At 44.9% G+C, this 24,580-nt stretch overlaps 1 protein-coding gene across 4 annotated transcripts in view; it reads right to left on the bottom strand.

Moving 5' to 3' along the window:
* The window catches only part of FBH1 (F-box DNA helicase 1), a 150,729-nt gene extending 126,307 nt beyond the window's left edge, over positions 1-24,422 (bottom strand). For 3 of the 4 annotated variants that reach the window (XR_004301967.1, XR_004301968.1, XM_032425887.1), the window contains exons 1-7: positions 13,647-13,793; positions 10,856-11,457; positions 6,756-6,886; positions 6,514-6,649; positions 4,635-4,825; positions 2,063-2,155; positions 1,621-1,715 (exon numbers count right to left, since the gene is read on the bottom strand). Coding sequence is in view for 2 of the 4 variants with exons in the window: in XM_032425887.1 (XP_032281778.1) it covers positions 1,621-1,715; positions 2,063-2,155; positions 4,635-4,825; positions 6,514-6,649; positions 6,756-6,886; positions 10,856-11,392 (1,183 nt within the window). In the remaining 2 variants the exon portion in view is untranslated. Of the gene's footprint in view, positions 1-1,620; positions 1,716-2,062; positions 2,156-4,634; positions 4,826-6,513; positions 6,650-6,755; positions 6,887-10,855; positions 11,458-13,646; positions 13,794-24,342 lie in introns of those variants that run through there. The other variant, XM_032425888.1, reaches the window with a different exon arrangement.
* Between the last annotated feature and the right edge of the window lie 158 nt (positions 24,423-24,580).

Raw genomic sequence — 24,580 nt, 5'->3', positions numbered from 1 at the left:
GTAAGAGTACCTATTGCTGGCCTAGGCATCAGTAATGCTTCAATGGCAAGAGCATGCAAGTGAGATTCAAGGATGCTTCTGGCCCATTCTGCGCTCTCCAGTGTGCCCTGTCCCTCCACCATTCGTTCGTTCAGTTATCATTCACTTAACAAGTACTTATGAGCACCTACTCCACGCTCAGCTGTATGCTAAGCACTGGAAGTATGTTAAAAAAAAAACCCATAAAGCAAGGTTCCTGTACTACAATCTCATTGGGAAAACAATACCAACACAATTGAAACAATGAGAGTATAATGACAACGCAGTAGACCAAAAAAAGAGTATGAATTTGGAAACAAAAAATCTCACCTGTAAAAGAAGAAAAATAGTACCTCTTTCACTACCTAACAGGGCTACTGCTGTGAAGATTAATGACACGGTGCAGAAGTCTTTATAAAATGTGTGTGTTGGCTATACTTATTAAATAATTGGGCACCAAATAGTTAATACAGATGATTAGTTACAGTAAGAGTTCAGAGATCACATAGGACTCAAATGGCTAAAGAAGCCTCCACCAAGAAGAAACAGCAATGCTGGGAGTCAGACAGACCATGGCAAAGAAGGCGGGCGGGAGGTGGGGGAAGGCATGCTCTGGGAGAGAAACAGACCCAGCTATGAATTCTAAGTTCTCCACTTATTTGCTTTTAACCTGGGGCAAATCATTGTAATTTCTCTGAGCTTCAGATCCTTATCTATAAAACAGAGATAACTAACCAACCTTCCAGAATGTTGTTAGGATTTAGCACAGTGCCAGGCACTGAATGAATGGTTGCTGTTGTTTGTAGGATATTTAGGCAGAAAAGAAGGAGGAAGGAATTCCAGGTAGAAAATAGTATGAGCAAAGGCTCAGACAAAAGGATAACCAAGTACTTTAGGAGACTGTTAAGTACAATTAGTTGACTAAAGCAGGAGAATTACAGACAGCATATTTAGGAATGTAGGTTAGAATCCAGTGCAGGGAGAGCCTCCAAGACTTTACCTGACAGAAATCAGGGAGCTACGGAAACACAGCCTGCCTCTCCGTGAACAATCAGTGCCTGAGCATATACAACGATAAATGACAGGTTGGGTCAATCCTGGTGGTATCTATCCCACAAACTAATTCCTATGAACTATCTGTCCAACCAGGAACTCCAGTGTGGATGCTCCCTGGAGTGGTAAAACAACAACAAAAAAAGAAAAAACCAAACATTCCTTAACTGCTTTTAAAATTATTTAATTGGGATGCCTGGGTGGCTCAGTCAGTGAAGCGTTTGCCTTCGGCTCAGGTCATGATCCCAGGGTCCTGGGATCGAGTCCTGCATCAGGCTCCTCGCTCAGTAGGGAGCCTGCTTCTCCCTCTGCCTGCCACTCCCCCTGCTTCTGCTTGCTCTCTCTCTCTCTCTCTGACAAATAAATAAAAATAAAATCTTTTTTAAAAAGTAAATAAATTAATTAAATTAAATTAAATTAAATAATTTAACTGCAGTAGTTGGATAATAGACCAAGGTAAAGAAATTCTAGCAGGTAGCAGGGAAGAGGGATGCAGGGATAAGAGGCATGAACCTGACTCTCTAATCCAGGAATGGTGAGCTCCCTTACCTGCAAATGCCATAATCTTTACCACCTGGAGAGGTTCCATCTTGTGGCTCAGAATCAGCTGTTGTTCATGTGTAAGTTGGATGGCTGTTTTCTTGCTATAATCATTACAGAAAAGAAATTAGAAAAATAAAAAGGAATTCCAAAGACCAGGTGATGGACTGTCACAAAGCAAACAGGCAGATCGGAGGAACAAAATTAACCAAACGAAAGGCCTCCCCTTGGGGTAATAAACATGTTCCAAAGCTAGTTAATGATGCTGGTTGCACACTTAGTAAATTTACTGAAAATCACTGAATTGTACAATTAAAATGGGTGAATTTTATGTAATGTAAATTATACCTCAATGAAATTGTTAAGACAAAATACCTCTCCTCCTTAAGTATAAGAAGGAACTGAGAATAGAAGACAAAACACATACACACACAAACCCCTATATACATACCCTGGCCAAACTGATGGTTCCTCTTTAACTTGTCTGGCCTGAGTACAGGAATTCTCCTGAAGATACAGGCAATAGAAAATGTTGTAGTGAATCCTAATAGGGAAAAAGCAGATTTAGAGATTTTCAAATTAAGTCACAATCTCTATCTTGTTTTCCCTTAGATGTATTTGGACTCCTTACCATTTCTAAAAAGAAAATACCTACCAATATTTTATGAAAAAAAGGAAGGAAGGAAAGGAAAGGAAAGGAAAGGAAGAGTGAGAGAGAGAGAGAGAAAGAAAGAAAGAAAGAAAAAGGAAGGAAGGAAGGAAAGAAGGAAGGAAGGGATTTTAAATATACCTAGAGCTGACCAAAGCCCTCTCGGAAAGCCCAGCTCTGGAAAGGTGCCTGGCTCCAGTGTGTAATGGCAAAGGAGAGAGACCAGGACATGCTATTTGGGGAACAAGGCACTAGCTGTGACCCTAAGAGACAAATAATCATAAAAGCACTAAGAACCAGCTGAGGGGCGCCTGGGTGGCTCAGTCGTTAAGCGTCTGCCTTCGGCTCAGGTCATGATCTCAGGGTCCTGGGATCGAGCCCTGCACTGGGCCCCCTGCTCAGCGGGGAGTCTGCTTCTCCCTCTGCCTCTGCCCCTCCCGATGCTTGTGCGCTAGTGTGCGCGTGCACACTCTCTCTCTCTGTCAAACAAAGAAATAAAATCTTAAAAAAAAAAGAACCAGCTGAAAACAAATGTAAATTCTACTCCAAGCAGTGCAATTCTTGTTCGACATCAACCTACTGTCATCTTATCTTTCTCAGACTCCTTTGCTCTGCTCCCTGCTTCTTGTAAGGTGGTAACTGGTGTAGAAGCGTGAAGAACATTCTATCTTTAAAGGTCCCAAAGAAAGGGTGTTACACAGAGAACAAGATATGATTACCAAGGACTGGAAACGAAACAGCCTGCAAGCCACCAAGAGGGGCCCAAGATGACATGGGAACAGTCAGCAGAGGCCCCCAAAATGGGCAAACAGCCCGCTAAAAGCCACTCCAAAGCTCTCTGGGTTCACAATGACCCCAAACTCTTCTCCCTCCATCACCAACTGCCCACATTTAGAACATTGCTCCCCATCCCCAGAGTGAAAGTGATCTCTGAGCACAAATATCTTTAATAACACAACACTTCAATCTCCAGCCATATTATCTTCAGGTAAAGCATGAAGAAATACATGAACACAGCAAAACTCAACATATCCTACCCTCCATTCCTCCTCCCTGTCCTTGTGAACATGGAGAGAATCTGCAGGTTCGTATTTGCACTTAAGGACGTTATTCACCATTTGTGTATTTGTCTCGTCCCATGCCTCAATGCCATGGTGTGGGACACAACATAACTGACATTTAATAAACTGAAGCATAACTCAGAAACACAGCAAATACTCTTGACATTTCTGGAGCATGCGAGTTCCATCCCTGAACTCCACCAAGGACGACTGGGCCACAGCTCACATGGTGCCCCCAGCCATGTTCCTCCCAGGGCTCATGGAGTCCAGAGAAAGGAAATCCCCTCTGGGCCTTCTGCTTCCCCAGGACGGGCTGCAACAGCACACTGCCTGTCTCTAGGTCCGGGATCAGGGCCCTCTGACAGCTGCCCTTCATGGTGTGGATTTCATTCTGACCTCTCACTGTGGCCTACATCAGCTTCCCTTGTCTGGCTGCTGCCGGCCTCACGGAACCCTGGATCGGTCTCCCTCTTCTTCACTACAGTCATGCCACACTGGACCGCTTCTCTTCTTGTATATACTAAATTCATTCCCGTCTTTGGACCCTGAAATTATCTATGCCTTCTGCTAAAATGCTCTCCCCTCAAGTCTTAAAATGTCATTTTAAAACTGACATTCAGGTTTTATTTCAAATGTTACTTCCTCAGAGAGGCTTTTCTTCACCCAGTCTAACGTAGTGTTCCCCACCTCCCTTGCTGGTCACCCAGTTCATTTTCTTTGTACCACTTTTCACTCACTACAATGTTCTTGTTTAACGCGCTTACTTAATACAGTACCTGCCTCCCCTCCCTGGAACACACAGTCCACGAGGACTGGAATAGCGGCTGACTCATTCATGGGGCATCCTGAGTGCCTGAAAAACGATCTGACATGCAGCACGTGCTTCAGATCTGCTGACTCTCTCCCAGCTGCCCTGTGCACACCTGCCGGCGAGTGAAACCACGACGGTCACTCCGAACGAACCACCCACGTGCTAGAGACGGGAAGGCAGGAGAGACTCAGCCACAATGCTTACATCCCGTCCCAAAAGAGAAATGGAGGAGCCAAATACTAATGCTTCCTTAGGAAAATATAGCCACATAGGAAGAAGGAAAAGGCTCCTTTTAGCGAGGGGACGTCAGGTCAGGCTTCAACAGCCTTGAGTGTCCGCCTGCCTCAGCGCTGTTTCACAGCCGGACGGCACTTGCTGTTCGCAGGGCACATCTGGTTCTCACAGCACCTTCCCTTTCCCGCCACGAGCACGGGGCGGGGGCCCTGGGAGATCCACGGCTTGCCCAGTGCGGGGCCTTTCCGTCTTCCTCCCACCGCTTTACCGGTTGCTGATGTTGACCCCCTTCTCCCTCATGGCGTAGAGAAGCACAGAGATGCAATACAGGGTCTCAGTGATGTCTGGCATGGTCACGGTGGAGCCGGGCCTCCGGAGGCAGAATAGCAGCTGCTGGATGTCGTTCACGCTGCTGGACAGCAGGACGATGGCCGCTACCAGAGCCCACACGTTGACACCCTGTGGAGGGAGGCAGACCGGGGAGAAAAGACACAGAACACGACTAATAAAACCACATCAGACAACCAGCGGAAGAGCCAAGTCTCAGGCTGCCTGAGCCGAGGGCAAACTTCCCACGGGACTTCTGGAAACACGGCAACCTTTCCTTTCAGCCTGGATTCCTTTCTCCTCATCACTTCTGGATTTGAGTTCTTAGTTTTCTTTAGTTGAACATTAAGAAAGGATCTAACATAGGACCTTGCCTAGAGAGGATACGCCCACCACCCCACCATTCCTCTCCAGGTCAGTGTGAGCCCTCAGGTCCACAGAGACTCAACAGGTTAGAGCAAGCTCACCCGGCAACAGTGCCCACCGGGAAGGCACAACGGAGGGGAGACGCAAAAGAAGACAGCGGTCTCTCGGGGACAAAACCAAGACTGACAATTCCTGGGCATTAAGACATCAATCTACTATTTACTTTGTGGTATATTTAAGTTGATTGATATTTTAATTAACTAATATTAATCAGATGTTTTAATTTTCTTTAAACTTCTAATGTTTCAATTAATATGAAATAAATGATTGAAAATTTATTATTATGGACACAGTATACTTTATTTAGTAGTATCTAAGAAAATGTTCATGAACACGGAAATAGTCAAATACTGGAAAAGTATCTTTCTCATTCTTCACTTTACTACAAGTATCCCGGTTATAATTTCAGGGTCCTCTCACTCCAACCATCTGTGAAAGCACTCTCCCCCCACCATCACCAGCAATCACTTCACTAAAGACAGAAAGACAAATATACATGGCTAGATTTCCAACCCTCTGCAGGTTGCAGAACACAGGCTGAGGGTGCACATAGCTTCCAAGATAAAATTTAAGAATCCCTGATCTAAATAAGGAGCCATAAGAACGAGTCAGGTACAACTGATGAATCACTGAAGTCTACCTCTGAAACTAATAATATACTGTATGTTAATTAATTTAAATAAAATAAAATTTTAAAATAAATAAATAAAAATTAAAAAAATAAAAGGTCATCTGTCATATCAACACCCAAAGATATGGGAATGGTGAACATTTTAGTGTCTTTTCATCTTATTATATATAAGCAATAAATAAATTTTACTTTTTTTACCAAAAAAAAAAAAAAGCTGAGTCAGGAAACTGAAGACTATTTCTAGCTTCCCACTGACTCATGAGTGTTTGTAGAACCTTCATTTCTCTGGTTCTGTCAACAACCCAGTTGTTGATAATGGAATGGGTTACCTGGTAAAGAAATTCTTATTAATCAAAGCTTTCAGAGGCCAGATGACCATCCTCTGTTGAAGATTCCTCCACAGAATGGGAAATTGGATTAAATGCTTTTTAAGATTCCTTCCCAATTGAAGAATCTATAACAATGTGGCCTGTTATTTCCGTGGCACAGTCGGTTAAGTGTCCGACTCTTTGATTTTGGCTCCGGTCATGACCTCAGGGTTGTGAGATCGAGCCCAAGCCCGGCATTCGGCTCTGCACTGGACATGGAGCCTGCTTAAGATTCTCTCCCTCTCCCTCCGCACCCCCCAACTCCCTCTCTTAAAAAAGAAAAGGGGGGGCGGGATTTTGAAAATACATCTAAGTGACTTAATCACTACTACACTTTCTCGAGAGAAGAAAGGGTGTCTCCTCTGCCTGCAATCCCCCACGGCCTCTTCACTTACGGCAGCCGCCACATAGAGATCAGGGAGGTGCTGACGCACGCATGCCTCTGCCTCAGGAAGGAGGAGGTGGTCCCTCAGACTCCACAGCGCCCGTCCAGGGTCCACGCTGGGGGAGCATTTCGTCGTGGCCGTATAGCTGTACGACATTCATAGCAGAGTCCGTGAGAAACGGGATCCTAAGTACTAATACATGGGAAAGGACTTCCGAATAGGTCTTCCTCCAGGTAGAAAAGCCAACTCACCGGATGAGGTTCAGCACACACAAGTCTGACTCCTTCTCAATACCATAGTTCAACAGGATGCCATCCACTTTGCTCACAGCTTGCTCTTCATTCATCAGGTATCGATGATACAGCTTTTTCCAAGGAATGAACTGAATAGTTTAAAAAAAAAGCACAATAACATGCAGGCAATGGCCATGAGACAGCAGATTAAGCCACAAACATATGGACAACCGTCTGACACTTGAAAAGCACTTAGAGCTCACAATTCAAAAGCTGGGCAAGTAGGGTAGAAACATTACACACATTTTGTCTGGAAACTAGGAGAATTGGGTGTTGGTTTCGGTTCCAACACTAACTTGATATAGAGTGTGGGAAAAGCTAGTGTGATTTCCCTCGTGAGAACACTAACAGCTCCGAGTTTCAATGAAGATCAAATAACATGAGAACTGTGGCTGGGGGCACCTGGGTGGCTTAGTCAGTTAAGCATCTCCTTCAGCTCAGGTCATGGTCCCAGGGTCCTGGGATCGAGCCCTGCATCAGGCTCCCTGCTCAAAGGGAAGCCTGCTTCTCCCTCTCCCTCTGCCCCTCCCCACCAGCTCGTGCTCTCTTCTCTCTCTCTCTCAAATAAATAAAAATAAAATCTTTTTTAAAAATAAAAAAAAAACCCACCTGTGGCTGTACTAATATCAGACAAGAAAAGGCTCTATATCAAAAACTATTCCAAGAGAAAGGAGATTATATAATGATAAAAGGGCCAATTCACCAAGAAGATATAACAATCATAAAAACAAATGTACCAAATATCAGAGCTCCTCAATGAAGGAATCAGACAGACAGAACCAAAGGGAGGAACAGACAGCAACATGATAGTCCTAGGAGATTTCAATACTCCACTTTCAAGAATAAACAGAACAGACAGAAGATCAATAAGGAAGCAGAGGATGTGAACAACAGAAGAACAAGGGGACCTAACAGATAGATACAGAACATTCTACCCAACAACAGCAGCATATACAGTCGTCTCAGGTACACGTGGAACACTCTCCAGGACAGATCACATGCTACGCCACAAAAACAAGATGAAACCAGAGAGGGAGACAAACCATAAGAGACTCTTAATCATAGGAAACAAACTGAGGGTTGCTGGAGTGGAGGGGGTGAGGGGATGGGGTAACTGGGGGATGGGCATGAAGGAGGGCATGTGATGTGATGAGCACTGGGTGTTTTCCCTAAGACTGAGGAATCACTGACCTCTACCTCTGAAACTCATAATACACTGTATGTTAACTGAATTTAAATAAAATTTTTTTTAAAGAAGAAAAAAAGAAATTTTAAAAGATTAAAGTTATAGAAAGTATCCTTTTTGATCACTATGGAATGAAACTAGAAATCAGTAGCAGAAAGAAATCTGGAAAACCAGGGGCGCCTGGGTGGCTCAGTCGTTAAGCGTCTGCCTTTGGCTCAGGTCATGATCCCAGGGCCCTGGGATGGAGCCCCACATCGGGCTCCCCGCTCAGCAGGAAGCCTGCTTCTTCCTCTCCCACTCCCCCTGCTTGTGTTCCCTCTCTCGCTGTGTGTCTCTCTCTGTCAAATAAATAAAAAAATTAAAAAAAAAAAGAATCTGGAAAACCCAAAAGTATGTGGATATTAAACAACACACTCTTAAAACAACCAATGGGTCAAAAAAAAATCATAAGAAATTAGAAAATACCTTGAGACAAATAAGAACAAAAACACAGCACACCAAAACTTATGGGATGAAGTGAAAGCCATGCTCAGAGAGAAGTTTATAACTGCAAACACCTATATTAAAGAAGAAGACCAAAAATCAACAACCTAACTTTATACCTACAGGAACTAGAAAAAAAGCTAGCAGAAGGAAGGAAATAATAAAGACCAGGGCAGAGATAAATGAAATAGAGAAGAGACAAACAAAAAAAATCAATGAAACTAAGTGTTGGTTTTCTTAAAAGATCAACAAAATTGACAACCCCTTCGGTAGACTAAGAAAAAAAGAGGAGATTCAAATAACTGAAATCAGAAATGAAAGAGGGGACATTACAACTGATAACAGAAATAAAAGGACATGAACAAACTGGACAACCTAGAAGAAAGCACAACCCAAGGCTGACTCATGAAGAAAGAGAAAATCTGAACAGACCAATAATAAGTGACTGAGGGGGTAACCAAAAACCTCCCAGCCCAGAAAAGCCCAGGGCCAGATGGCTTCACTGGAGAACTCCAATGAGCATTAATTTCTTTAGAAGAACTAGTATCATTCCTTCTCAAATGCTTCAGAAAAAAAGTAAAGAGGAGGGAGGACCTCCAAATTTATTCTATGAGGCTGGCATAACCAGAGAAGGCCAGAGAAAGATACTATGAGCAATGAAAGGAAAATGAGAGTTATGGCAGATCACCAGAAGTAAATATGTCACAGCCTTGTTGATGAAAAACAGTGTCAGTCGACCATTTCAAGAGGTAAATATAAACTGGGATAGCCTTCCCCAGATCTTCTCAAGCAGAATGGAGAAAACTCACTTATCCCCATCTGTGACTACTCAGTTCACATGGGAGACATCTCAGTTTAGTGGGAATAAATACTATGACACAAAACAGAGTTCACATCCAAAGGCAGAAGAACAGTTCTCAGAAAGTAGGAGACAAGACCTCAAGCAAAGAATGAAGTAAGAGTGATACGAAATTTCTCCAAAACTTTTCGTGCTTAGACGAAAAATGTACTAGGTCTTCCTATGTCTACCCTGCACTCCATCCCTAAATTAATTTTTTTAAAGATTTTATTTATTTATTTGAGAGAGAAAGAGAAAGAGAGACCGCATGAGTGAGGGGAGGAGCCGAGGGAGAAGGAGAGAGAATCCCAGGCAGACTCTGTACTGAGTGCAGAGCCCAATGCAGGGCTCAATCCCATGACCTCCGAAACCACAACCTGAGCCAAAACCAAGAGTCCTAGACACCCAACCAACTGAGCCACCTAGGCGCCCCTCCATCCCTAAATTTCTAAACTTCACTATATCTGAAGGGAGAGTTCACCTTTATTTGTAGGGTTTATCCCCAATGGCTAGTCTAAGGGATATCGTAAGCCAAGCAACACATGCTCCCAGCCCTCGGGTTTACCCTTGAACCCAGAGCTGGGAGGGAAAAAGTGTAACTGAAGCACCAACAGAAGGGCAGGGCACCAGAGCAGTGACAGGATGGAGTCAGCACTAGGAAGTCTCTTCTGAGAGCATGGACTGCCCACTGTATCAACGGCAAGAGGGACACCAGGGTGATTCCACACGACTCATTTATGAATCACCTACTGTATATAAAATATCATGAGGCACAATGGAGAATGCAAAAACAAATAGGACCAGCAGCCTTCTATCCATGAGCCAATAATTTAAAAGGAGAAAGAAGGGGGACACCTGGGTGGCTCAGTCGGTTAAGCGCCCAACTCTTGGTTTTAGCTCAGGTCATGATCTCAGGGTCATGAGATCAAGCCCTGAGACAGCTCCGCGCTCAGCGCAGAGTCAACTTGAGATTCTTTCCCCTTCCCTCTCCCTCCCACTCTGCTCCTCCCCCTGCTTGCTTACACTCTCTCTCTCTAAATAAATAAATAAAATCTTTAAAAAGAGGCGGAACATTCTCTAAACTGTAATACAGAACGTGATAAGCTTCAAACAGAGGTATAAATTGCTACAGAAGCACAAGGAAGAGAATGTGAGAAATTTCTATTTCACTTTCCTAGGAATACACTGAAGCCTTGAAGACATGAGATGGCAACAGAGATACGAGGGGCCCTTTACATGCGGCGGGGGTGGTGAGGTAGCTGGACCAACCTACAGAGGGGAAGGAATATGCAGCCTATGGCTGGGATGCAGAAAATCACCTGTGGTGGACAGAATACAAGGATATGCTGAGAAGTGGGCCATGAGGCTGTAAACAAACACTAGGACAAACATGGAAAGCCTTAAATGCCTCCAGGGAATTCGGGTATTATTCTGGAGGCAAAGGGAAACTACCATTTCTGAAGAAACAATAGCATCAGAGGTCTGTTTTGAGCAAAGCTAACCTGTGTGCTTTTCGAGAAAGCATCACAGAGCCACAAGCGTTCTACGTACCAGCGGATCACTGATGATCTCTCTCCAAAGGTGGCACACTAGGCTCACATTCCAGTAGAGATCTTCCACGGGGAGGAAGGCGAAGATGTGCCTGAGGACTTCACTGGGCAGGCTACATATGTGGCTCTGGGGTTCTTGGCAGGGCAAGGTCCCAAGAAGCCCATAGTAAGAGTCAGGAATGGGATCAGGACCAATGTCCTCCACTTCTTGGCCAGGTTCTCCAGACTCTGCGGAGCGCCGTGACAGAGAGTCCTCAGCTTCTTGCCTGGCTTCCCTGGGTCTTGCGCACGACAGGGACAAACGATGCCGTGGAGTCTTTTTAGAAACCCCATCCCACTGACTGGTCCCTGTCCCTTGATTCCTGTCGTCCTCAAAGGACCGAGACCGCTTCCTTGCAGGCAGAGCGGATCCCGACGAGCCCAGTCTTACTTCGGCATCACCTTCCTGAGGCAGGGCACAATTGCTCTCTGCAGCGAAGATCATTTCCCCCTCCGAGTCCTTAGAGGTGTCCTGGCCCACAGAATTGCTTTTGGCCATGTCATTGATGCACCACTGCTGGCTGGCTGGGAAGAATTCAGTGTTGTATCTTTGACATCCTTGACCTGGACAGAGAACCCAAACACAATGAACAAGATAGGAAGGACCGCTGACACTCTGTTGATCCAAATGAGAAAAGCTAATTTTTAATTATGTACATTAATAGAGAACAGAGACAAGGATACAGCTACTGGCCAACTGATTATAGATATGTAGCTTAATCCAGAAAATATTTCTATTTGGCTCTATCACGTAGTCAGACACATACATGGGAAGGGAGACAGACACCAGTCTCTAGATGGTCTGAAGAGCACGTTCTACCTTGCAGTATGTACAAACTGAACACCCGAATGAACAGACAAAAAGTCAACAACCGCTCACATGAACACACCCACTTACGAGAACTCACTTCTCCTGCCTTACTCATACAACACAGAATCTAAGTTTGCTTTGCTTAAGTAGAAGAGAAAACGCTTCAGGTTATCAGGATTCAGGAAAACCCACTCTTTGCCTCCCTTAAAACCCTTTTAATTTATTTTTATCTCCTCCTGTGAAGCGGACACATTAACTGATTTTAAAATAAAAAGAAGGAGGGGCGCCTGGGGAGCTGTCAGTTAAGTGTCTCCCTTCAGCTCGGGTCATGATCCCGGGGTCCTGGGATCGAGCCCCGCATTGGGCTCCCTGCTCAGCGGGGAGTGTGCTTCTCCCTCTCCCACTCCCCCTGCTTGTGTTTCCTCTCTCGCTGTGTCTCTCTCTGTCAAATAAATAAAATCTTTAAAAAATAAATAAATAAATAAAATAAAAAGAAGGGAGTCAGAATTCTCTTCATATGATAAGGTATTGATACCTAACCTAGTCCACACATTTATTCAATAGCTGTTCATTCAGCACCTATAATTCTGAGACAAATAGAAAGTGAAACACAGCCTATACAGTCCCTGATCTCAGACTTTCAAGCACTTAAGGGAGTCCAAACGGTGATTTCACGCATCACCACTGTATTTTTAAGCCCTATTGTAAAATGCCAGTGAAGTATTTAAACGCCTTATCAATATATAACAAAATACATGGTTCCTTCCTGAAGTGGCTGTAGCTGGAATTCTTACTGTGGAAAATGAGAGAGTGGAAGAAGACCAGGATTAGCCTTTAATAGAATTCCTAAGATTTAATATTTTTTCTATGTTAGAGGAAAAAAACATAACTGATTCTGGGGCAATCTGATAGAAACCCAGGGCTTAAAGGCAACAGATCTGGGTGAAATCCTGTTATTTTCTAATTGTGGCATTCGATCACACCAACATCCACGAAGAACCCGCTACGTGCTCAGTGCCAGGACTCCACACAGAAATGTACACACGCTGACAAAGTCTTTGTCAGTGAACTCACAACACAGAGAAGTTGACTTCTACACACAAAACAAACAAAATATCACCACTGAGTTTAAAACTGCCTCATACATTGGTTATGGTAGTTCCAAAATGTGACAAACACGTATTACAATAGTTAGATGACTTGGTAGGATTTGAGTTGGATTCTGAAATTAAATATATCAAAGGGAAATAAGGCAATCGGGATTCTCCTGATGGGTATCACTAACAAAAGTAGGAATTTGTTTGGCACCTAGATGGGTGATAAGAAAACCAAAGTGCCAGAAGTAGAATTTGCATGTAATTAATAATAAATACCAGGTGACGGCAAGTCCGAGCTTGCGTCCATAATAATAAAGGGAAACACTTCACGGCAGGTGCCTGAGTGGCAGGACAGAAAACGGAACTCAAGGATATTAACTTGACGCTGTATGTTCCAGCCAATCTGGAAGAAATAACACCTGAAGGCAAGGAGAAGGGCCCCTGCAGCAGCTGGGCACGAGGTGACAAAGGGCACAGTCCACCATGAAAGCACGGCATGGGGGCATTTCGGAGCAAACTAATGGCACGGTGGGCCCAGTGACGGACCACTAGAGAAAGGACATCGCAGCAGTCTAGAGAGGAGGAGCGAGACGCTGGCTCACGTCTTCCACCACCCTGTGGTACAGCAAGCTAACGCAACTCGTTCTGCCACGTTTTCCTGGGGCTTTGGCCAACCGCTACCATAGGATTCCATTTTCACGGAAACTCACAAATAATGAAAAACGTGTCAAACTATTGCAACAGAACTACAAGATCACAGCAGCAATACTTACAAATACCAGGAGATAGTCAAAGGTCACACACACTACAGATTCGGAAATGCAAGGTATTTTTGGAAGACATACCCCTAGTCCCTCTTTTTGTTCTGGGTCTAGGATAGAGACCATGGTTCGGGTCTCTGTTGGTCCATCTTTGACCGAAGGGCTGGGTCACAGCCAAGTGACTCCGAGCCAAATGCTGGCAGTCGATGGCTGTAAGGTGCTTCCGTCTCACTGTTTTGTACCAACGGGCAGAAGAAATGGGACACTTGTTAGTTATCACCAACTCTCCAAGTGAGCCACAGCTTATACTTAATTTTCAGGAATCTAGTGACTGTGGACCACCCCAGCCAGACCTTTCCTTCTTCCCCATGTTCCTATCCACTTTTAGTTATTTCCTAGTCTCTTAGCATTTCCTCCTTAGAATTTAAAAATTTTAAAATAAGATCCTAAAATGATTCTTTTATTTATTATACCTTCTGGAAGCCCTGATCATGAACTCTTTATTCAACTAATGCGTAAGTTGGGATCCAACATCTTTTCTTTGACTTCAGCCATTTATATTCCCATAATAACAGTAAGTATTTAAGAGTCGGCTATAGCTTTGCAAAAATAAACTCATTCATCATCCCCAGTATATACTAGCTTCTCCAAGTCTCAGAAGCAGAACGCGGTGACTAATGGAACAGTCCCTGTAAATTCCCAGAGGGGACCACCGGGTATGCCTGTCAGCCCCCAGGGCATCTCCGTACTGGCGCTGATGTAAGGGGACAGGACTGATGCCCCCGAGTAGAAGAGAATCAAATCCGCTCCCAAGGATCTTCAGGAGGAAATTTCATACCCTGCCTTAGCAATGTATTACAGCAGGAACTGTACCTAGGATTCTGTCTCAGAGTACTGACATGTGTAGTTCTACATTAGTCACTGTCTATCAGGTAACTCCTTTTCATATTTAACCAAGACTTTCATGTTTCTGTATCTGTTAACACATGTAAGATCTAGCTACCTCCTTATGGCATTAAACAGAACGGTTATACTGAATGTTAAACACTTTGAATAGTTACACTTTAAAAAAGAAAGAAAAAGGAGAGAGAGGACAAGAATAGATATAACAGAATTAGAGTCATCCTTTACAGAAGATGGTCAAGAAAGAATAAAATCCATTCCTGTCAGTACCATATTTTTACAGGTCCTAAAAATACTCGAGTAAATTCTAGTGTCAGATGCCAGAATCTCACTCAACATTTCAGCATGAAAATGTCTAAAACTAAGTCACTGATGAGTATAATGAGCACAATTTACTTTTTTTTTTTTTTAATCATTAATCCCCCTCTCGGCCCTTAGCTTCTTCAGAAACAATCCTTCCAAATTTCAGTTCCTTCTTTCAAGGTTTAAACAGAAGTTTTAGAACAAAAAAAATCTTCATGGATATCTTAAGACTTTAAAATAATGATTTCTACATGCAAAAACAGTTGTACAAGGCCCTCTAAAAGGATGCTAGAGACCTTCTGCTATGTGAATTGAGAGGCTAGAGGCAGAGACAGAACATGAAGCACGGAGCCGTTGACACAAACATGCCTGGAGGGATCAAAGCGGCAAGCACAGCGAGAGGAAGGGGCACCGGTGTGAGCTCCTGGCCCACCACACAGCAGCTGCCGGACCTCAGGCCACTTACTTCTCTAAGACTTCGAGGTGTTACAATGCTTAAATGAGAAAATACACCCACAAACAGTCACTGAACTATAAAGCCCCACACAAATATACCCCTCTGCTTACTCTACTTAACAAAGCTTAGCTATGACTGATTTGCATAAAACACAGAAATAACTTTCAAATTATAAAGACGCCACCTAACGGTAAGACATGAAGTGCATTAGCAGTCCAATCACAACCATGTCTGTATTCCTGGGAATATCTTTAAAAAAAAAAGTAAAAAAGCTTAATTACTTATTATGAACAGAAAATATCCCCTCCAGTGTAACGGTTTTATAACTGATTTTTTTGTTGCTGTTGAATATATTCCTTGACGCTAACAACCAAGAGTCTTATTCACACTTACAGAGGCAAAAAATGAATGTGCACTTTGTCTACATTAAAAAAATAAAATATATTTGAAATTTTCTACATTGAAAAAAATAAGCTTAAGGTCTGATTATTCTCTTTTTATATACAAGGCACGACTTGACCACTTCTGCCTCAAACCCTTCATATTACAAAGTCAACAACTTAATTATTTTGCCTGAATGCGGACTCCAGCCAGACTGGCAAAAAGACAGAAGGTAGAACTACAGTGACCCTTCCAGAACACTGACAAGTCCTGGCCCCTAATTTGGGTGCTCCAAGCACACTTGGTTCAACTTACAGTAGCAGCTGCAGAATTCCAACCAATAAACCCACTAACACTGCAGATCCCAAATACGTGACTGGTCTTTGCTTCTCTGGCTCTTCAAATACCCACAACTGTTTCAGAGCTGGCAAACAGAACGTCTAGAATTAGAACAGGAGGTTACAGCAAAAAGCTACTAATAGACAATATCTTATTTAAAGAAGGTGAAGGTCTATTGCCAAACTGGCCTGGAGAGGAAAACCTGTCGTGGATAAAAATCACAAAGGAATAAGATTAACATCAAACCACTCAAATTCATACGATCCAGGGCCTTGGGGCCAGCGCAGACCTGCTTAGCTTACTGGGATGAGTCGGGTAACAGAAGACATCTAAAAGACAAGAGAGACATAGAACCAGTTAGAACACTGGGGTCAGTCAAGGGTTTAGATGCCCACACAAATCTACAACATACCCTTAAATTCAGCTTTGGCAAACTGTTAAACAAGACAGTAGCTGACAGCAGGTGTGTAGAGAAGAGGTACTAAGATGCCACGCACCTTGGAACTTTTTCTGTAAAAAGTACCTAAGAATGGCTTTATCCCAGCCCTCCCCAGCTTTCCCCAGCCAGCTATCTGTAATAATGATGCCACAATGAAAACATGGGAGGCACTGATAAAGACCATCAACTAGTGGGTAATGTCTTAATCACACGCCCAGGAGTCAGTCCAGTCAGCGTGCTCCAAGTAGATAAGGAACTATTCTGTCTTTTCCGCTACAGTACCCCCTGAACATAGCACAGTACCGGACACATGGCACCTGTTCAGTGAACGCTGAGAGAGGAGAAGGATGAGAAGAGAGCAGGGAGCGTGGTAAGGCTGGGTGGCCCAGGACCCTAAGCTCCAGATCACTAGGAATTTGCTGCAGAACTGCTTTCAGAACAGTTTCCATGGGGAAACTGGCAAGGGCAGACCACACGAGAAAACATCAAGAACACCTTAAAGGAACTGTTTTTGGAAAACTAAGTTACATGGACAGAGTAGGCTCTTATTTACATATTTATTTTGTAAAATACATCAGAATCTTAAATGTTTGTTGAGAAGGTGAAATGCCTACAGAAATCTTAGAAAGGCACAAGAGCAAAAGAAAGACGTAACAGGAGTGAGCAGAATATAGTATTCTGCTTCCAGAGAGTTCTGGTAAATTCCCATGGATTCCAGCATGAAGCTATCGCGGAAGGAACTAAGGGTAAGAGCGGAGGAGTAGGGGCACCCAGGCTGAGCAATCTGGCTTCTGGATATTATCATCTGAAGTGGCGTCACCTGAGCCACCCATGACTGCTGACCTGGGAGGCAGTTACCACTTTTATTGGATTTCCATATCAAAAATTACTTTTCTGACTTCAGCTAGAGGTCAGAAAAACCAGACTGCGTTTTATCTGAGTCTCAGGCCTCTGAGAGATGGAGTGCTTCACGCAACTCAACTGGGAGCCAGAGTCCTGTGTCTGTCTACCTCTGGAGTCGTACAAATCACTGAACTGTGGTTCAACGTGTGCTACCTTCCGATTGGGAGTCAGAAGACCTCCTCTACTTAGCAGGTGTATTCCACACTTAAAGCCTCAATTCCCTTATCATTAAAAATGGGGACTATAATAACCTGCCACACTGAATTCACAGGACGACTGAGGTTCAAATGAGACAATACAGATGAAAATACTTTGTGACATCCATATCGAGGCTGACAAAACCTATCGGCTGAAATGTTAGAACTACATGTCGACCCCACCACGCTCGGTGTCTCCTTAAAGGTGCATGCGTTTTATTTTAAGAGCATGAATATTCTTGTGAAATTAAAAAAAAAAAAAAAAACAGTACCGCAAAATTCTAACCACCCTTCTATTCTTATTAACAGACTTCTAAACCAACAGTTCAAATACAATTTTATCAAAATAAAGATGCTCAAATGCTACCTCCTCCTCCCCTGAGTCACCCAAACTTCGTGGCATTCCTCCCCCGTCTAAATGGCAAGCGCGCTGTGCACCGAGTCTCAAAGGGCACCTCTCTCATTGTTAGGAGTTGCTCGTGATCCTTTAAGGAGCAAAGGTAAAGAGTGTCCCGTGATGAGTGTGCACAGTTAAAGGGATGGCGAGAGACCAGAATCACTCATGGGCTTTCCAAGCTGCATGAGGCCCCTGTGCTATGAATCTCCTCTGTACCCAAGTGGGTGTTTTGTACCCCTCTTAGAGACTCTACCACAGTGACTAACAGAAATGTGTCATCTCCCTCATGTGTCAGGACAGGAAAAAATTGAGGACGTAGGAAAGCCATTTTGTCAAACAGAACCCTGCCCATTACCACACTGCTTTTTCTGTGATGGCTTTCTTATAGCATGACATCTCTCTGACCCCCCACTCTTATGGTCCCCCCTTTCAAGAACCCGCAGCTCAGCAGATGAGCAGCACCTCAGGTTCCCACTCTGTGCTGACTTCAAAGTGGTGATTACCTGCAGTGATTATTACCTGTACCCATCATCAAATCTCTTCACCTTGATGACAGTCGGCCCTAGCCCTGCCTCCCTAGGCCACCCCTCTCTAGACAGGCCCACTGACCGAGGTCTCCCCTGAGCAATAGCTGTTCTCAACCTCTCCTGGACTGGAAGCCCCTAGAAGGCTGGGAACATGTCTCACCACCTTATTCCTCAAAGCTCTTAATACTTTGCAAGTAACAGACCCTGAGCTTCTCGTTGAATGAGATGCATGCCGCTATGATTCCTTGACTCTGTTCTCATCAGTCGGCTTCATTCCAGAATCTTCACTGCAAAACCACTTACAAAACAAGTCACAGAAAGTGAAACGAGCTGCTCTGGGTTGTTTCTCTTCTTCCTCAGCACACAGCGAGTCTACACTTCTCTGTCTTGACCACAGTTAGGATGTCACTCTGACAGAGCTCGAGCCAACAGGATGCAAATAAAAGCGACGGGGCCCCTTGCAGGCCTGGCCCACAAAACCTCTCAGGCTTGTTCCTCCATCTTCTGCCCCCATTCCAGTTAACAGGGAACTTGACTCCCCAGCATCCGTAGAGGCCCCATGTTCAAAACAGAAGCACCTCCAGCAGCCTGGGTCCTTGGATTACTGCTTCAAAGAGGGCCACTCCCCCCCACTCTCCAATACTCACACACACACACACACACGCACGCACGCACTCACACACTCTCACACACACAACCTGGAACCACCTTAGATTGTCCTGAGATTGAGAAATGAACTTTGTCATTACATGTTTGGGTCTATTTGTTACTGTAGCCAAGCCTACTCTAACCATCCCAGGATCATTTGAAATTGATACCAAATAATTTTCTTTCTTCCCCTATCATTGCTAATCAGAATTTCTAACAAAAAGTCCTCTAAAACTTACAGGTTACAGACCTAAATGGACACGATGAAGATAATAACTATCTACAATTCTACAATTCCTGGAGGGAAAGACTGTTAAATAACTGCTTAAAAAAAAAAAAAAAAAAAGAAAGAAAAGAAAAGAAATCAGGGTACCTGGGTGGCTCAGTCAGTTAAGCGTCTGCCTTCAGCTCAGGTCATGATCCCAGGGTCCTGGGATCGAGCCCCACAGCAGGCTCCCTGCTCAGCGGAGAGTCTGCTTCTCCCTCTGCCCCTCCCCCTGTTTGTGCTCTCTGTGTATGTGTCAAACAAACAGATAAAATCTTAAAAGAGAAAGAAAGAAAGAAAAGAAAGGAAAGAAAGGAAGAAAGGAAAAAGAAAAGAAACAAAAGAAAAGAAAGGAAGAAAGAAAGAAAGAAAGGAGAGAAAAGAAAAAGAAAAGAAAAGGTAATTGTCTAGGACAAAGTACCTGACCGGACAGACTGCTCCTAAAAGAACCACAGAGGGCAGTTCTGCTAACTTACTGAGTCACCTAACCTCATCCTGTTAGTTCCCCACAAGCCGCCTGCTTTTCTCGGAGGGGCTCAGTGAAGACAGACAAGTGGACACTTCCCGTCTTGGGTTTCCTATGGAGATAGCAGGGTGCGCTGCAATGTGGCCCATTATGGCAAGGATCCAGGTACTTCACAGCTCAAACTGCAACCTGTGAGACCTAAGGGCCCAATTTAACCAGTTAATGTATTATTTCCCAACTTCAGCCCTGCAGGAAGTATTCATTCAAGCCAGGAAGCACTTTGCAGTAATAAAACCACCCTGTAGGTCTCTGAGATACTTGTAACAATTATCTGTAAAACTGTGTATTCGATATGCCTCATATGCAAATTACTATAGTGTATTTTACTGTTATTATATTATCATCAACTGTTTGTGTGCGTATTAACATGTCTTCCACTCGGACTGAAAGCTCTGTCATCTGGCGGGAGGCAGGAGCGAGGGCCTCCCTCAGCCCAGCACCCAACACATACCACTCCATGTGTAACTGGCGATCAGACAAATGCACCCCCGCAGTGCTCCCCCGCTTCCCTCCATAGAAGTTTGGTTCTTCCTTGACTTCGAAACCCAGAAGTTCCTTTTCATATCCTCACTGGAACCTCACCAGATCCTACGACTGGGCCACGCTTTAACCGGGGCTCAGAGGAGGCTTGCTTCAAGTCACGACACAGCTTGTAGGCGACAGCACTTAGCTGTTCGGACTCCCCAGGGGCAGTGTTCTTTCTCCTGTAACATTCCGCCTTCTGTATCCAGCAGGCTTTAAAGCAGCCTCTGAAAACTTCAGGCTTGATTTCTAGGTCACTTTTTTTCATCATTGTGAAATGTCATAACCGAAGACTTAATAACAAGTGAGTATTTAGAAAACATAACTGTGAAGAAAATAATCACTAACTACAGTAAGCTCAAAATGGAAAAACTTCAAAATACTGTGTCCCCATTAGCACTGCAAGAAATAAACGCAGAAAGAAGATACTGTGGTCCTAGCTCCCTTGACAGGGGTGCCTCCCATCGCCACATCCTGCTTCCCTAGAAATCCCACAAGCCTGGCTCACAGGCTTGATCTTCCTCAGATCATCTCACACTCCGCAAACACCTGCTCCTCCCGAAGAGAAAGCATTCATTTATTAGAACACAAAAGGACGGAGGTGCAGGTTTCTCACAAGGATAAGAAGGAATGGTGAAAAGAAAGGAAAAATAAGAAAATGACTGTTACTTACAGCCTAGAGTATATTTTTATATATTTGAAAGGCTTTTCCTTCTGTCAATTCATTCCACAAGCACTTTTAAGTTGTCACTATATCCCAGATTCATTATAAACACCGTGAAGGCTTCCTCTCTGGTGTCGAATGCTAAACAGCGAGCGCACAAAACACAATTTTGCCTGCGCGTAAGGCAGCGAGCAAAACAATCACAAATCACCGTACATCAGGCACTATACGCATGCGGTGCTGTGAGAGTAAAGGGAACAGAGGAGGGATGCTGAAAAAGACTTTATGAAGAGTCAGCCTCAGAAGACGAGTAGGATTCAGTAGGGCAAAAGAAACAGTATGTACAAAACACAGAGAAATAGCACAGCACTGGTGCAGTGGGAAGCCGAATTTCATTAGAACAAGAGGTTCACAGATGCGGGAGAAGGCTGGAAAAGGAATTTGAAGGCACAGATTGTAAAGGTCCTTAAATAGAGCACTAAAGAAATTGTGGGCTTCACCGTGTAGGTGTTTCGGGGGATCATCTAGCTTAGCAGCAGGGCCAACGTAGAGTCAGATTCACACTCTACAACAGTCATCCTGGAAGCTGGGTAGAGGATGGGCAGACACAGAGACCACCGGGAAAATCAGACAGAAAGCCACTTCCTTACCCGAGACAGGAGTTGGGAAAGGCCTGAGCAGCAGCAGAAATAGGGAGGAGAGGAACAGGAAAATCAACACATCTTCTTCAACAAGACTGAGAAGAACGATGAAAGACAAGGAGTGACAAAGGTAACTGACATTTCTAGCGGGAACCCAGAAGTCACGTCATCAACCACGTTAAGGAGTAAAAGAGAGTGTTTTTGTTTTTCTTGCTTTTTCCTGGAAGGGGAAGATGAAAGTTTCCCCGTTTTGAAAGCAGTTGTTTGTTTTGCTTCATTTTAAAGTTATCTGTGGGATGCCGGTTTAAGCTCCAAGCTGAACTTTGAAATAGGAGACTGGTCCTCAAAAGGCATGTGAGTGACAGTAGAAGCCGTAAGATGTGAGATGCTGTGAGATAAATTTCTAGGAGTAAGTGATTTCCAAGCCAGAAGGGCAAAGATAGAATCCAATTCGGTTTTCAAATAAAATCCGCCTAGGAAGGATAGAGGGATATGAGAAGCAGCAGAGAAAAGATGATGGCAGCAAAACTGAACTCACAGTTCTATGACAAATACCAACAGTGTTCACACACTCACAGACCACAGAACACGCCAACAATCAGGACACCGATGACCGTAGCTGAATGCTACAGGACCACGAAATACAACGTAGGAGAAAGGAGAGAAGACAGCCACATAGCAAATCCCAATGCCAATACTGACTACAAGAGAAATGAGACACTAAATAGCAGACCACAAATTCCAAAAGCCTACGGAAAAGAAATGGGCAGCCCAACTGGGAAATCAGCAAGACCAAAGCACAGTTCCATCTGTCAGCTTACTGTACAGATTCCTCCCCTCTACACCAAGCTTTTCCTCTAGAAAATCACAAGGGCCATGGTCAGATGTGTATACGCTATCATCTAGTTATCTATAGGGGGATACAGAAGCTACATTCCTAAAGAACACAGGAGAGGATTTGCATTGAGGGCACCAGGTAAGTGACCAATTATCTGGATTTGAAATATTCTTATCGTGGGGCACCTGGGTGGTTCAGTTGGTTAAGCGACTGCCTTCGGCTCAGGTCATGATCCCGGGGCCCTAGGATCAAGCCCTGCATCAGGCTCCCTGCTCCTCGGGGAGCCTGCGTCTCCCTCTTCTGCCTGCTGCTCCCCCTGCTTGTGCTCTCTCTGTCAAATAAATAAAATCTTTAAAAAAAAAAAAAAAGAACTAGTCTTATGTGCATCCATGTGTCCCCATTTTGTTTTTAAAAACAGGGAAACCAGGGGTGCCTGGGTGGCTCAGTCGTTGAGCATCTGCCTTCAGCTCAGGTCATGATCCCAGGGTCCTGGGATCGAGCCCCACATCAGGCTCTCTGCTCGGCGGGAAGCCTGCTTCTCCCTCTCCCACTCCCACTGCTTGTGTTCCCTCTCTTGCTCTCTCTGTCAAATAAATAAAATCTTTAAAAAATAAAAACGGAAACTGGAGACATAAGGCAAGAAAAAGTGGGGTCGTTTGTGATTAGGATGGGGCTGGGGGGCATGAGCAACAAAAAATTTGAAGTTACAAGATGCCTAAGCTTCCATTTGCACCAAACCAACAGCCGCAGTAAGAGCAATGCTGGGCATGTTCTAAAACTTGACGCATTTCAAAATACTTTTAAGCCTACCCTTTGCTGAAGTGGCAAGATATAATGGAACAATAACTTTGGCAAAGCTGATATTGGACCCAGTTCTGTCTCCAGTGACTACCCATATTATTCAGTAAATTAACCAAATTCAATCTGCTCATTAGTGAAATGGGCTTGTTTGCATGGGTCCATACCAGAGGTCTCCTTTCATTTTATCTCCCTTAATTTATGTGAGCACAGTGCCAGGCCCCAGCAGGAGCTTACTAGGTGCCACCATCCTTTGTTCCAGAGGACTTCACTACCTCTAGCTCCATGGGGAAATCACTAACTTCTTGAGGCATCAATTTCCCCACCCGTAATACTGCCTCACAGGGCTGTCTGCAAATTAATTAACGTACTCTGTAAACCATACAGCGTAACACAAAATGTAAAGCATAACTGTTTCCAGGCCCGGCAAATAGTAGCAACTTTTGGACTGAAAAACCAGGAGGTTTGAATGACTAGTACCCAATAAGACCTGGTTAAGAATTCAGCACCTGCCCTAATCTCTCGCATCACCCCATTCAGCTTGCTTAGATCTCAACATACCCTCCACAGGACAAGCTCGAGGCCCTCCCACATCACCCTAATTTTCTTAGTATTCAGAGGAGAGGTATTCAGATAAGGATTGTGCAAGAAGACACAATCAAATGACTCGCCCAAGGTCAAAACACCAGGGTAGAAAAGGAAATGCGGGCTTGTCAGCCACCGAGGCCACGTCCCCCGTGACTCCTTCTGCAACCGACGGTGAACGACCAGCCCCCCCTTCCCCGGCCGCAGGACGCAGTGTGGGGGCGCCCCTCGCCCTCCTGCGTGCACGCCTCGCCGACCCCCTCCAGCCTGGCAGCCCGCGGCGGACCCGAGCTCCTGCACAGCTGTGTTCGTCCCGGGCCCCCACGCCCCCAGCGGACCTGCTCCCAGCCCCGCCAGGCCGGACCCCCGCTCAGGACCCCAAGAGCTGAAGTGTCCACACGGCAGAGCCCCGCCCGCGCTCCCTGCCACGTCCGCGGCCTCACGCACTATGGCGCTCCGGACCGGGCCTCCCGCCGCCGCCGTCGCCGCCGCCGCCGCCGCAGGGCCCGGGCCGCCCGGCCTCCCAGTCCCAGCGTCCCCAGGGCAGCGCCAGCCCGAGCAGGCCGCGGACTTCCTCCCCCAGCTCCGCCCTAGCCGCAGCCCCGGGAAGAGCCCGCCGCCAGGGCTGACGGACTGCCTGCACGTCCAATCGGAACGGCACACGGAGGGGCGTGCTGACGGACTG

This window comes from Phoca vitulina, unplaced genomic scaffold, assembly GCF_004348235.1.
Source record: "Phoca vitulina isolate PV1807 unplaced genomic scaffold, GSC_HSeal_1.0 scaffold33, whole genome shotgun sequence".
Lineage (NCBI taxonomy): Eukaryota > Metazoa > Chordata > Mammalia > Carnivora > Phocidae > Phoca > Phoca vitulina.
This window is presented reverse-complemented; position numbering and strand designations above follow the sequence as displayed.